The 15,741-nt window shown below is 34.4% G+C and overlaps 1 protein-coding gene across 4 annotated transcripts in view; it reads left to right on the forward strand.

The window, feature by feature from the left end:
* KHDRBS2 (KH RNA binding domain containing, signal transduction associated 2) overlaps nucleotides 1-15,741 on the forward strand; it is a 342,038-nt gene that overhangs the window by 45,488 nt on the left and 280,809 nt on the right. For all 4 annotated transcript variants that reach the window (XR_014881561.1, XR_014881559.1, XR_014881560.1 and 1 more), the window contains exon 2: nucleotides 10,197-10,324. Coding sequence is in view for 1 of the 4 variants with exons in the window: in XM_085217841.1 (XP_085073967.1) it covers nucleotides 10,197-10,324 (128 nt within the window). In the remaining 3 variants the exon portion in view is untranslated. The remainder of the gene's footprint in view (nucleotides 1-10,196; nucleotides 10,325-15,741) is intronic.

Consider the following 15,741-nt stretch of genomic DNA (forward strand, 5'->3'; position numbering starts at 1 on the left):
TCTTAACCTTACTTGACTTTGGTGCATTGGACTTTCTAGGAAATACCACAGTGACATTTAGCATGTAGTGCATGCTTAGACTCCAGTTATATGAAGAATATTATCTGACATAATTGATTGTTTCTGTTTAGTTTTCTCCTTGGAAATTTCCTTGCAGGAGATGGTCTTCATACATTCATTCTGTTGGTTTATCACACTTTCCTTTATTAAGCATTACTTCTTTGCAGTAACATTAATCAGATTGTGTCCTTCAGGACTGTTTCTCTCCTCTAAATTACTAAACTCTACCTGGTTATGATCCATGCAAGCATAACTTATGTCTACATAAGTTATATAAAAACATACCTGGAAATAATTTTTATATAGGTGCATGTACGTATATGAAGGCTGCTCTGAAAGTATTTTGTTATGTTGGCCCACAGTGTTGGTGGCATGGTAAGGAGATTGAACCTTCCCACCAATATTCCATTACATTTTGTTGCTGTGTGATAAGTGGCAACAGAAGGACAGACTGACAAAATGGAATCTGACATGCAAGCGCCTATGAAGCAAAGGTGTGTCATTGAGTTCCTCCACGCGGAAAAAATTGCACCCATTGGCATTAGTCAGTGTTTGCTGAAAGTTCATGGAGACCAAACTGTGGGTGTGAGTGCAGTGAGGCAGTAGGTGGTGCATTTCAGCAGTGGCAACAGTGACAGTGGGTAACCTCCACTGGAGCAGATTTTGATGAGGGCAGCATGCAGACTTTTGTTGATCTCTGAAAAATGCATAGGTAATGGCGGTGACTGTGTTGAAAAATAGTACTTAGTAGCTGAGAATTTGTTCTAATAACAGTGTTGTTCTTCTCTTTGTATCTGTTGTAATTCCCATGGAAATAAATAGGCATTACATTCAGAGTAATGTGCATATATTAATTCACCTGTAAACATATAAAAATAACATTAATATTTAATATTGAGTTCAAAGTATGCTTAGTAAGTGAGAAGGTCTGCTTTTTGCACATTTTCTTTCAGCTCTCATTCAGAAACAATTCTTTCTCCTTTTTATTTAATATCTGTGCTTGCTCTCCACCTCAGGCATAGTCTTTGGATTTGTTCCCTTGATTTCTCATGTCCTTCCTAATAACTTGCTGAATTCAAACAGAAGACTGATAACGTATGACGTGAACTTTCTCCTTTCTTCTCTCTTTTGTTGATTCTTTTTTATCTGCTTCTTACTTTCCTGAATGTCTCAACCATTTCTTGACGCCTCTCTTTCCAAATTCTTATATTCCTTGCCCTGTCTTCTAGCTTTCTTCTGGATTTCTGCTTTTTGAGAAACTTGTTATAGTGAAAAACATGTGTCTACAGACTGTCTAATATAATCTCTTTTACTTTCCTAGCTGTCAGAATGCTTCACTTTACTTTCTAGAATTGAACCTAATGTAACTCTAATAGAATTGACACAAAAAACTTTTCATCCAAGAAGGATTCTGAGAACTAGAAAATTATAATGAAAATATTTCTCTTATCTATCCTATGACTCTTAAAAAAAAAAAATCAAACTTTGTTATTTTTCTTTTAAATTTTTCACACTTTCTGTTGCTGTAGATGCATTAACAGACCCATATTTCATCCTTATAACATCCTTCTAAGTATTTCTAAAATGGGTATTAATATTCTTAGTCACCCAGATGAGCAGCCATGAAGCCGGATCTGCAAGAACACACATGCTCCTCGTGATTATCAGCAATTCTCTCTCTCTGCTGGATGCTTTCTGATTGAAACACGATCTTTTTTCATTTCTCCATAAAATTGAAATGATGCATCTGTCAATGCTGCCAGCTGTCACTTGTGGCATCCAGACTATAACAAAGGGAAGGCTATGTGATTTTCATCAGCATTTTGAAAATACGCTATATCTACTTAGCCCTACTGAAGTAGTTTTTTATGAAAAGGTTACAATTTATTGCAAAAATGAATATTTCCACAAAAATACTGAATTTCTCATTGGCTACACATTGAATTGCAGTTCTTGTGTTGGGCTGAGCCCAAGCTGAAATGTTTTGCAGCAGAACAGATTGTCTTGCAATACCATGTTCCCCTGGACATTTTCCTCTTCAAGAATGTGCCCTTGGCATTTTCTGAACTCAGGAGGCTCTTTCCTGTTCTGATCAAGGCAGCTGACAAACTCTTCAGCATGCTTGAATCAATGTGTGTTTGCCTGAGTTTTTTTTTTTTTTTTACTGTACCCTGTTCATTCTTCGGAGCAGGAGCAGATTGACAGCTGTTTCTTTTTGTTACCTGCTGGGATCATCAATGACAGACGTGTAACTATATGAAAGCTTTAAACATAAGATGCAGCAAAATGAGCATTTTTTCCCAACGATTTCATTGTGAATTGTATTCCCTTTTTATTAGGTATTTCATTATATGAAAGCTATAGTAGTATGAGTCATTTTGTCTGGGCATGGTTAATTAGGATGTTTGCCATGAAGCAGGATGGTTCTCAAATCTGGCCAGCCTTAAAGAACTTGCTGCTGTTTAACCTGTGTGCTGGGGAAAGAAAAAAAAAAAAAAAAAAAAAAAATCTCTCAGTAGGACTAATTTGAATAACTGATAATGAACAGTAATAGTGAGATAATTCACCAAGATGATTTACAGAGTGGAAGAGACAGGAAGGAAGAGAAGGATGTTAACAGACATACAAGTATAACGAGCGTTTTTCATTAGCTTGACAAGTCTAAGCATGGCAGTTGTTCTTTTATTCACATTCACTATTAAAGGCTTACCTGCCAGAGACTTTTTCTAGAGGGAAGAATTGCTTCAAAAGAAAAGCAGAGCATATTGTTAGATTTATATGGCTAGCTTCTGGATATCAAAATGAAGCTGTTCCGATTGATGAAAAGCTGAGGTTATTCTGCTTTTCACACAGTACCCATTCTGACAGATAGAAAATAACTGGTTATGCTAACCTTCAAGTCAACCAAAAAATGTTCTGACTCCTTTCCACCTAGGCAGATGAGAGACATAAGAAGAATCTGGTATACAAAGAATGCATAGAGCAGAAAAGGATATTATGGAGGGAGAAATATACTGGTCACAAATACAGAGGAAACAGAAATTCATTAGTTCTTTCTTTTTACTGTATACTTTGGTAGTGATGACAAGAAAAAAGCAATGCCAAAGATCAGACACTTGGGAAAGAATCATAACAGATTGGGAAAACTATACCTGCTGTATTGCTGAAGCGCATCATATCCATGTATATGCTACAGTGGAAGTTGAACAGTTCTTGGGGAGTAAATTAAATTAGCATAGTGTATGGCATGGAATTTTATGCCATCTTTTAGAAATGCTGTGTTCTATGACTTGCCTTGAAAATAATTGGACTTGAAGTTGTCACTGTGGAAAGTCATACTTGGGAGATGAAAATATATTTGGTTTTGTTATGTGTTGCTGATACAACTTTAACATTTAAAAGTGGTGTTGAGAACCTGAAATGCATCCATGGATTTTTGAAGAATGATCACCAGTGACTGTGTACCAGGATGGGTACTTTGAGCCTGCTGGAGGTCGAATTGCAACTCCTAGGTTTCATCCAGGGGTATCCACTTGTATAAGAGCTCAGTATCAACGAAGATTCAAGAATGTTTAGAAAGTAAGCAGTTGTGCAGGTTCATTAGAAGCAGATTTCACTGCCAGTGTGGACTTCACAAGTTGCTCACAGTGTGAGTCACATCCTGTCACTGTTCTTGCTTCTTCTGGATTCAGTTTCACCTAACTGTCCTGTTTTAATGAGTTTATCTGTGATGTGTGTATTCTTGGCATCTGAATCTATACTATCTGGTTAGTACAGCAGCTGACATGTATCTTAACATTTAAAATTTCTTTAATTAACTAAGAAGCAAAGAACTAAGTTGAGAAAAAATAAGAGAGGCTTCCCATCACTGAATTTTGGATGTGTATCAAGTGCACACATTCTACTCAGATCATTTGAAAGCATTGTTTTGGGCCCCTTTCTTCCTCTCTGACAAGATAACAGCCTTTCATGTTTAGCAGTGATGAAGTGGGTTGCAGACAGGTTCAAACAGGGTTTCTTTACCTGTTAAAATTGATTCCTATAAATGGAGAGATTGAAGGATATTTTCAGAAAATGAAGCAAGTCTCCTTGACATTGCATGTTTTAATTTATTGCTTTGGCCTCTACAAGTATTCTTAAGGCAAAGTGACAAGCCTACAAAAAACATGCATCTTGTTTACTGCTATGTGAGGTTGTAATACTGCTCTAGGATGAGTTTTAATTTCCCATGTCAAATAGCCTGGTGTAATGAAATCACGTTACCTGGTGCTAACGTGTTTGCTTTTCTATGAAAAAAAGCTGTCTTGCTTGCTATTTTGTTTTCCGCAGTTGCCATAGAGAATTCTATTTCCAGGCAAGACTTAGATTTCTTCATTTTTGTTGAACAGATTAGATTGAATCAGAAGAATGTCTCAAATCTTGCCTTAGTTCTAAGTGCCCTTTACCATGTTGACAAATGGCAGCCAAGAACACTCAGTGTCACTTACCTAACACTAGTGCATAGCTGCTAACCCTATGTCTGCTACAAATGGCACTTGTTTCTACTTGTAGGTGATAACTGGACTAGTTTTTTAAACCTTACGTTGTGGCTATTTCATTAAACTGAACAGGGCCAGTGCAGTGGCCCAAATGTTGGCACCTCTTTACCAATTGTTATCCCACTGACCATGTCTGCAAATAGGTATTTCATCAGTTAATACTTAGGGAGATTGCTTGAAAAGCAGTATAGATGAGGAAAATCTAACAAACGTGGTGTGGTTGTGAGTGTATTCTGTCACGTTCTGTGAAAATTCCACAGAAGAAAACAGAGATAGGACCTTATATATATTATTAAATGTTAAAATTACTAAATTATTCCTCTATTTTTTTACAGCATATTAATAAACATACGAGTTTATGTAGCTCACCTGGCCATGTATTTTAGCTTTTGTTGATAATTTCTCCTGAAAAAACAGTACTAGAATGTTAGAATCATAGAATTGGAAGGGACCTTTAAAGGGCATCTCATCCAACTCCTCTGCAATGGAAAGGGACGCCTAAAGCAAGATCAGGTTGCTCAGACCCTGTCCAGCCTGACCTTGAATGTCTCCAAGGAGTAGGCCTCCACCACCTCTCTGTACAACCTGTTCTTCCATGCTTCACTACTCTTATTGTAAAAATAATAATAATAAAAAAATTAAAAACAAACGAAAAACAAACAAACCTCTTTTTCTTATATGTCTGTTCTAAATCCTTCCTCTTAGAGCTTGAAACTATTTCCCCTTGTTCTATCTCACAGTACAGAAAAACCCTGAAAGGCTAAATAAGACCAGGAAAAAAAAAAAAAAAAAAAAGCTTGCTGTTCAATTCTCTATCTTGTTCTGAAAACAGAATAGGAGATGTTTTATAGCTGGTAAGTTCTAGGACTGAGGAAGAAAAAGAAAAGCTTTCCTCCTTCGTGGCAACTGTGAAGAGACAGAATACTTCCAGCTACATAGAGTACCTCCAGAATAACATTGGCTTTCAGATAGGAAGATATAAGTAATAAATATCTCACTGAGGGACTTGCTGGTGACTTTGCAGATCAATTCATCTTTCACCCTATGCTTATCTGCTCTGCACTGTACAATATGTAATACAGCATTGATGTTTTCTCTTTAGATTAATCCAGGAGAGCACTTGAGCATGTCTTAAAGTGCGCTGTTGAATGGGCTTTAACACAGTAGAAGCTACAGAAGTCTTTGTTGACAAATAAATGCTTTCTGTTTCTGAAACATCACAGAAATCGAGTTTTCTAAAATGGTAAATTCAAGGACACCTAAGGATGTGTTCAGAAATAACATGCTCTTGATATTTTTTGGTGGTTTTTCTTTCTTTTGTGCTCTGGTCTGAGTAAATCTTTCTTCTCTGTATTTCCTATTTTTATGAGTAGTCTCAGATTAAAGAAAATTACAGTTCAAGAAAAAATACCTCTACAACTTTCAGGTTGGTCTTTCATCTACCTGATAGCACGTTCATTATACTACCTTAGCTGCTCTGAAGGTAAGAGGTAAGAAGAGAGAACTGTACTGAGTTCAGTAGTTCTAGCAGTACAACAGTGAACAATCAAACCTTCATCCTAGCCTATGCAAGCTAGCTCTACAAAGAAAGATATATTTGATTTCAAATGTACTTAATATACATTTGAATGGTCTTTAAAATTTCACTTAGTGGCTTCCTTTTTTTGTTCAGCGTTGTAATTGTTTTAGCCCTTTTACTAAGAATATTCTCTAAAAAGCAATAAAGAAATTACTGTCTTTTAACTGACATTGCTGACTAATTTCATGAGATACTATATTTCAGTAGGTCAGTACGCTGAACATACATCCTTGATCATTTGTTTATACTGCATACACTGCTGCTGATCTTGAGTGGTTGTTGTTTGTTACTGTTTTTACTGGTGACACAATGACTCCATCAGTTTAACTTTGTATGTAACAGTAAATTTCATCATAAATGCTTTTTTTTTTTTTAGTGATTACAGGTGATATGTATCTAGAATTACATGGAATAGTGTAGTGAGGAATTAGTTGGCAATCAAGCAAGAACTATTTGGCAATCAGAATTAATTTTCTCCCTAGAAATCTGTGTGCCTGAGCAGAAAGTGTTCAGATAGTTATCAGTATCTGATATTTCTACCTGTAAAATTTTCTAGTTATTTAACACTATTTATATTCTCCTTACAGCTTTTCTAAGTTATTCTGATCTAGCTATAGATCAATGGGTAGATAGAGTAGATATTTGTATTTCTACAGATACGATAATCTAGAGACACCTTTGGTATATCTCTGTAAGTAAAAATCAATTGTCTATAGAAAGAGATGGGTAGGAAAACTTCAGTTCTACTCAGTCTTTGCTCAGTTTTATTTTCTCCTCCTTTGGTTTCATGATGATTATCTTTGGTTTTTAATCAGTTTGGATTGTCTATAGATGTTTAACTTCTCTATATGACCACATGATATTAAGAAACTTCTTAAGGATATAGGATTTATGCTATCTTGCCCAGTCTGTCTAACTTTGACTGCAATAACATTTAAATATTTTGGGCAAGTTCAAGCAAATTTGACAGACATGTATCTAAGTGCTGTTACATTTGTAGGATCTTGCTGAGTCATTCCTACAAGCTGTGTCAGTGAATGAATATGTGTAACTACAGTGGAGGTATGTTGCCAACAGGTGCATGTAGTTCTGGGTGAATAGAGTGAGCCAATGGGTAATTTTCAGAGGCTCTGGCTGGTTGTGCTGTCTTGATAACTGTTCCCCTTTTGCGCTAGCCACAAAACTATTTACTTTTAATTAGCCTGTCTTTTGGGAATGTAGATTTCCTTTTTGTGACAGGAAATCTCTTAGGATTTTCTATTCTCACAGATTAACTTCGCTGTAATTTGTTCAATTGTATTATTAAACCATGTTTTTTTTTTTTTCTTCCCAAAAATCCAGTAGCTCTGCTTTCAATTACAACTGAAACAGCCTAGATAGCCTTCGTGAGGCTTCATGTCTATTTTCAGTGTTTACTATTTTAAAAATACTTTGGAATGTTGTGCAATTTTAACAGTATTGTAGGCATTAAAGGTTCCAATTGTGTGATTTTTAATAAGAGAATCTCTTTTAAAGATAGAGATGTCAGTGATTTTGGACTTGCTATTTTTTGCTGGTATATTCTTTCTCTTTCAGTACAAACATTCCTCCATTCACCTAACTAGAAGCACATGATGAAAATGCGTACTTCTCAGAATGTTATGTAATTTTGCTATGTGTATTAGTGTATACAGACAAGAGGCTGGTGAAATTCTCATTCTGGAATCATTCCCATTAATGGAGACAGATGATTTTTTTAAAAGGCAAGACCTTGTAACAACAGGTCATGCTTTTTTACTGAAATAATGCCAGTGCTGCAAATAGAGGAATTCCCATAGGTAAGATGCAAGATAGGCTTTCAGAAATCCTTTCAGTGGGCGGCAAATGTTGACAGCAGAGAAAGGGATGTGTAGATTTCATTTTTTGGTAGGTTGGACAGGCTGACAAGAAGCACATTATTTTTTGATGAGTTTTGACATGACTCTAAGTGTAGCAAAAGAATGTTTTTACTGTGAGCAGCCTAATTTTAATGGAAAAACTATATTCATTATAAAAGTTTTGCAATAGGTGTCAAGCATGTTGAAGTGAACTATAATCAACACTTTTTTATTGGCACTCAAGATTAAAGCAAGTAATTTTGAAAAAGTAAGAACTACTCAGTCAGCTATTCTAGTTTATGCCAAATCAATGAGAAAAAGGAGAGAGAAAAAAAAAAAAGTTATTTCCTTCAAAAACAGAATAGGGTGACACCTCTTCCAGAATTTTGCAGCTCCAGGTCTGAAGAGAACGGAAGATCAATTTTCATGGGAATAAAAAAAATCTCTAAAAGCTGTTAGAAATGCCTTTTGTCTCTGACACTTTCCTAGTTGTGGCCTATTTTGCATAACTGTGATATTCACGTTCTCTTCCAATTAAGAGAGATAAGATACATGTGTATTATACAGAAGAAAGTGCGACAGTACTGTTAGAGATGAAAGATGAGAATGAAGCGTGCTGAGGGATTGACAGATACTGTAGGAGGTAATTGAATAAGTTATCTGTCACCCTGCTTAATTCAGTTAGCTCAGAGCATAAGTGGGTGGAAAATACGTGAAGATTCTTTTCAGAGAATGCTGCTTTTTCTGTTTCTGCCTAGGATGAGTGTTCTTGAAAATGTTCTGTTGGGTTCCTTGTTTTTATTCTTCCTGGAGAATGCTTCTGGATCTTCATTTGATATTGCTCTCAAAATCCTGTACTAACCATGTATTTTGGTAAACAGAAATTGGTTGAATTCATGAAAATAAGCTTGAAGTTCTGTAAAGATGTGTTATCTTTTTCCTGTATGTGTTATATGTGACCAGAAGTTTCACAGCTGGCTGGCAAATTGCAATTTATAAGTGATGGAACCTGTTCCACCTGGAGCAAGACATGTGCAGTTTGATCCTGGTCCTCATTTTTTCACGATAGAATCCTACACCATCTATCATGGTCCTAGTCATGGAATGACACAAGGAGTATACAGAATAAAGAGCAACTTTAGTTAAATAGAGAAAATTACTACGTTTTGTCTTGGTCCAATAATTTTTTTATCACCCTGTCTTCTGCGATAGCTCCTCTTCCCGCCAGTCTTACTTGAAAGGAATAACAATCTTTATAAATCATTGGAATTTACGTTGTTTTAACTACTTCTTTTGATGTTAAATAAGCTTTTACATGTGTTACACACTGCTGTCAGCGCATTTCTAATTCCTGTGCCTGCTCTGTTGGCCGTGAAAATGCACGTTTCTCAGACCCACAGCTGTCCCTTTAAGTTATTTACTTAACTCATTATAAGCGTTGCCATGTCCTTCTTGTCAATAATGACACTGCTGCAAATGCAACTTTTTATATAGTACCTATACTATCAGAGAACTACAGTACCACATTCGATATTCTTTGCAGGGTAGTAAATTTGATTGATATTCTTCTCCTTTGCTTAAAGGGCTTCAAAAATTAAGAAGTTTGTGTGAAAACACTCAAAGCTATCTAACCTGAGTATATTTTGGAGCTGCTTTTGTAAATCCTATCAAATGTTCTACACATTATTATTATTATCTTGTATAATTATTACTTTTGCTGTCCTTCAGTGAAAAATTGTTTCGTACAAGAGTTATTTCTTAATTTACTTTGAACAACTTCAAAATAATTCTTTAGTGCTTTAGTGCTCTTCCTTAATTTTAGCCTTTGAAACTTGACTAATTCTGGCAGGTCACATTTACAAAATAGCATCAAGCTGTGATGATGTGATCCTCTTTAAAACATTGATTGCTTGAATCATAAGCTTCATCTTTTCCTGTTCCTACTGTGATCATTTGGAGTCAATTTCAGCTGGAAAAGAATTAATCATAGTACGAACTGTGAGCTACCACCTATGCCTCTCAACACTGATGATTGTCCAGGTTTTTTCAAGTTAACAGTGCATGTCATGTGACTGCAAAATCTATATGATGATGTAAAGTTTAAAGTTTCTGAGAATGGCAAATGCCATGTCACTGATTGCTTTCTTTTTCTACTCTTTTCAGAAATTGAAAAATTTCAGGGTTCTGAAGGCAAGAAGGAAGATGAAGAAAAGAAATACCTTGATGTTATCAGCAACAAGAACATAAAGTTGTCAGAGAGAGTTCTGATCCCTGTCAAACAATACCCAAAGGTACTGTAAATATAGTCTAACACTTCCAAAATCTTTCTTAATAGATTAGTGAAAAAGCCATGCATTTAATATTTTTTTATTGTCTGTCACTGTGCAGGCTTCAAGATGTTTGAATAATTATAAATAATGCTTCTGTCTGAATGTATCTGTTATTAGATATTGAATGATCTAAGTTCCGCCTGAGGATCTCTCAGAAAAGCTATGAAACTTGAATTTTTTTATTTTTATTTTTAACCTTAGTTGGGTTTTTGGAGGTAGCCCTTAGGAAAAACACTGAATTGTTTTCTCATGGAAGCCTTTTTTTTATAATGACAAGATACTGTAGTTTTAGAAAAGAAAGGACCAGTTCAGGAAAAAACATTCTAATGAAATTAAAAAAAAAAAAAAAAAAAAAAAAAAGTTCAGTAACTCTAAAATGTTAATTTATGTGTGCTGCATCTTTTCATACGAGTTAGGGGATTTTCTGTGCTGTATGAAGTTGTAAAAGAAAATAGCAAGACTTCTGCAAACTACGAATTTGAGAATGTCTGTGCCTTTTATAAAAATACTTTGCTCATATGTTGTTTTGTTCTCACTGTTACATATTGAGACAAAAAAGAAGAAAGTTTTCTTTGCAAAATAACCTCAAATTAAACTGTCTGAAGTTTTTTTTTATTTCCTATACTTTTACATGAAATGTTGTAAATCATTTCATATCTTTACAAGCAAATATGTGCGCATGAAGAAAATATAGTTTTATTTATACAGCCTTTTATTTTACCTAATCACTTGTTGTAATGGCATTCAAACTGAAATGGTGGGCATCTCTATTTATCGCTAGAGTGTTTTTTTCTTTCTGATTTATTATCAGGTGGTATTTGGCTCAACATTAGCCATGATTGTACTTTCAGGTTTTTGCTTTATATATTTTCATCATGATAGCAATAAATTACTATGGGTAAAAAGTCTATCAAATAAAATGAAAGGTGTTTAAAAAAAAAAAAAAGAGAGATTCAGTGATTCTAGCTGTCATTTATCTCCTGACTAGTGAATAAAAAACTGAGATAATGTAATCATCCAAATTGTAAAGATCTTAGAAATGCATACAGTGCTTTAGGGAATTACTTTCTTGCTGCCTAGCTTGAGGTACTTTGCCTGGATTTGTAGTATTTTGTATAAATGCCATAGATGACCTGAAGTTCTTAATAAGAATATAATAGTGCTGTAACGATAACGTAATAATTATATTATGAAGATACTATTATAAAATATTATTTTACGAAGATAGCAGAAAGACAAACTACTTAAAAGACAACTGCAATAATCTATCCAATATATTCCCTGAATATTATTACATTAAACTAAATTTACTTTAATGAACTTGTTATATTAATAAGTATTAAAATATATAAAGTATTTCCTCAGGTTTTGAGCTGTTAAACAGAAGAACCCCACAACAGTGCAGTAGAAACTAAATTCTTTCTGTAATGCAAAATGCACTCTTGGAAAGTTTCTACAGTTGATTTTCTAGCAATGTTCTATGTTCAGAATGGAATAATCATCAGAACTGCAGGTTTCCTGCCATCCTTCAAGGATTAGATTTGAAATTTGTATCAAGCTGCTGATTGCTGTAGTCTAGTGTCTTGTCCTTTCTTGATGAGTTATAAACATAAGGACAGTCAAAATTAGTACTTAGTGGTTGCTGGAGATTGCTTTATAAACATCCACAAGCAGGAAAAATTGGTGAAAAAAGACATTAGTTTTATATATTTAGCAAAGCATGGTATAAGAGCAGCTAATTATACTTTTGCTTTATAAACAGTTCAGTCTGAGAGGTGCTTATATTTGAAAGAACATCCGTTTAAATTATTAATTTATTCTTTGTTGATGAGCTTTACTGGACAGTGCTTGATGAGCAGGATATGTTAATCTGGAGGAATTGCCTGAGTGTACAAATTTGGAAAAAAAAATAATCTGACCAGTTAAAAAGAAAAGTTGTTTCAAATTATTTACAACCTCTTTAGTCTTTTTAGGAACAAAATCATTCCTTTAAAGACATTTGTTTTTACTATGGCTACACATGAAGCAGTACAAATTGCTCAAGGAGCCCTTGGTCTGGAGGTTTAGGATGCTGTCTGTGTTACATTGCAGTGGGGATAGATCCCTTTTCTGGCAGCTTTAGAGGCAGCATTTTAAGGTTTAAGAGAGAATTAAATAGAACACAGAAGGCTTTTAGTACCTAAACCACTTTTGAAATTGCAGAATAGGTATTATAAAATTGTCTCTATTCAAGTGTCTACAGTTTGATTTGTGAAATTACTGTTGCAGACAACAGAAAAATAGAATCAAAGATTGTTATTAGCAACAGGGTTATCTCTTAAGTTACCAGATCTGTTAAAGATATGTCTTTCTCATTTTCCTTCTCACACGCTCCTCAGTGCAGCAGATGTTTTTAATAACCTCAACATTCTTTCAGAAACAGGAGTATAGTATCTTTCTATTTTTCCTGTTCCATACCTTTTTTTTTTTATATAAGCATTCCATCTAAGACAGACCAACAAAAATGCTAAGAATATTTATTACTGACTTCTCCATTTTTCAACTTTTTTTTAACTGCTCAATATAAAGCTTGTGCAGGGTTGTTCATAAAAAATTTACCATTAATCACTTGTATGTCATATATATAATAAATCAAATGTGGAAAAAGAGTGAGTTATTTCTTAAAGGAAAAAAAGAAAAATCAGAAGTAATCTTGTTGCTGAAAAATAGAAGCCACAATTTAGAAATTTGATGTACAGCTTTTTCATTTGCAAGCCAACACCTTGGGATTAGAGTCTCCCTTTCCTATATGGGCTTCGGGTTAAAACACCTAAACAAATATAATTTATACCTTCAGTTATTGTCATGGAAGTCATCGTTGAAATCATATGATCATATGAAGAAAAAATTACAAAGAGGTGTTCCAGGGTACTGCTTCATTAACTCATAAAACCACTACATTCATATGAAGGAACTTAAGCCTACATAGGTTGGTTTTTCTTAGAATGGTTTCCATGATGCAGAGTTGCAAACTGCAAGCCGCAGCCTCTTAGCGGGGTTATTAAGCCTTTTCCCTGCACAAAGGCAGCAGCCCAGTTATCTGGCAATAGTCTGTCTGAGAAATTGGCTATCTTCAGCTGAGCTTCCCAGCTTCTGGTGACTTCATTCTGGAGGCTTAACTATCACTTCGAGGAAAAAAATAATAGAATCAAACCCTTTATCCCCTTGAAAGACTGCTGGCGTCCTTCTTTAGGGTGAATGTTTTTGGTGAAGAAAGTTAAGCTAATCTTAATAAAAACGGCAAATTTAGTTTAATTCCAGATTCTTTCTTCTTTGTTTTAGCTATCTTACGAAAGTTCCTAGAATGATTGGACTGGTCACATTTCTTCTTCTTTATCAAATGTAAACTGTTTACGTGGTACATAACATGTCACGTGATACTACTCTTGAAATTAAGTGTATTTGTTCAGCTGAAATCTTGTATTTTGATCTCTGTGATATGTTATCTATTTGGTCTGGTCATTTATTGTTCTCCTAAGTTAAATTCATAGAATCATAGAATCACCAAGGTTGGAAAAGACCTAAAAGATCATCCAGTCCAACCGTTCACCTATTACCAATAGCTCTCACTAAACCATGTCCCTCAACACAACATCCAGTTCACCCAAGTGTGTGGTTTCAAATGGCATATAACTGAAGAAGCTTAGCTCAGCTAAACATTTCTAATCACGCTCAGCAATTCCTTGATACAGATTTTTGTAATTTAGCTACCAGTCATTTGTTTTTCTTTCTTATGAATGTAATCAAATTACTTTATGGAAAACATACTTAAGGAGCTTGTGCAACTTGATCTGCAAATTTGTTTATTCCTACAGTTTAATAATTTAAGACTGTGTTTAAAACCTTAGTTTTGTGTGGCACATAATATGGAAGTTCTTGTTTGGAAGCTTGGCCAGTGCAAGTTAATTTAAAGTGATGTTGATTTTTGGAGAAAAACTGCCCCTTTTGTGCCTGGCTTCAGCTCAGCTGGATTTCAATGTCTAGGGGATGGCTTCCTTTGTTCATTATTTTTACTGAAAGTGTGGACAAACAAATAATTAAAAAAAAATAAAGAGTAAACACAGTAATAAATCTGTATAAAGTAAATTTAAATATACATTTGTATATTTTGCTTCTTGTTCAGGAAGAAATAGTGATATACCATCCAATGGTCAAGAAAATTACAAAAATTTGGAGGAGAATGGGACCTGGGCTGTCAGTTCAGTGAGTAGCCAGGGCTTCAAACACTGTTTTTATTGATGTAATGAAATGAGGGCCTTGTTGGTGTGTAAGGGGATCTGTATTTTTAATAAAAATAAATGGAAATAAGTGGGTAACTACAGAAAGGGAATTTTTAACTTCTACTTGCATTTTTTTCTTACGTAAAAAAAGAAAAGCCTATATATGTACGTAGAAGGATGCTAGAGTTTAGATTGATTCTAAACTAAATAAGTTACGCTTGCTAGTTTTTTCAAATGAATTCTTTGAAGAGAAACCTGAATAATGCAAGGCAGAAAGTTATTAGTTTAGATAAAGTGTATTTCACTTAAGTTGCTATGAATAGTTGTTTAACTAATGATGCTTTCATCCTATTTGTTCAAAGCTCTGCCAGCTCATGATGAAATAAACAGGCAGGTTTGCAACAGAATATCACTTTATTCTTATCACTTTATTTTTATATTGATGGGATGTGGGAGAGGATCCAAGTTCCTTTAAAAAAAAAACCGGCCATAATTTTACTTTTCATATTCATTTTGATTTTCATATTCAACGTAATAGTCACCCATAATCTTTGATTCATACAGCACCAAGAGTAACGGAGAGGAAAAAATTGCTTATGTTCCGTACTTAGTCTGGAATTTAGTAGTATATTGATGCCTTCATTAAGTATTTGATTTATGGATTCACTGATTATACAGAAAATATTTTAGAACATTACAATTTATAACCAAACAAAGAGTTTAGCTTCTTGTAAACAAAGTGTTTGCTTCAAATAATTTCCATATGAGCTATCCAGTTAATTATGAAATAATTATGAAAAGTGAAATATATTGTGAAGACTTAAGCAGAGAAGAGTAAACAGTATCTTCATTTTTATTTTTCTCAATATCTTGCAGAAGATAGAACCTCTCAAAACTCATTCCACAACACCAAAGTTTTCTTTTGAGAGTGATGTAACTCTATTATTCAGTTCAATTTTTCAGTATTTGACTGTACTCAAAAATCAAAATAAGAATCTTCTGTCATGCATATAATTATAAAAGGCAGTTGGAAAATTTGGAAGAATACTTTAGTTCTACTTTCAGTAAAATGCATGGATAAAATGACATGTACGCAGTTTTCCTTTCTGTCTTGCTTAT

The sequence above is a fragment of the Meleagris gallopavo genome, chromosome 2 (genome assembly GCF_905368555.1).
Source record: "Meleagris gallopavo chromosome 2, MGAL_WU_HG_1.1, whole genome shotgun sequence".
Taxonomy (NCBI): Eukaryota; Metazoa; Chordata; class Aves; order Galliformes; family Phasianidae; genus Meleagris; species Meleagris gallopavo.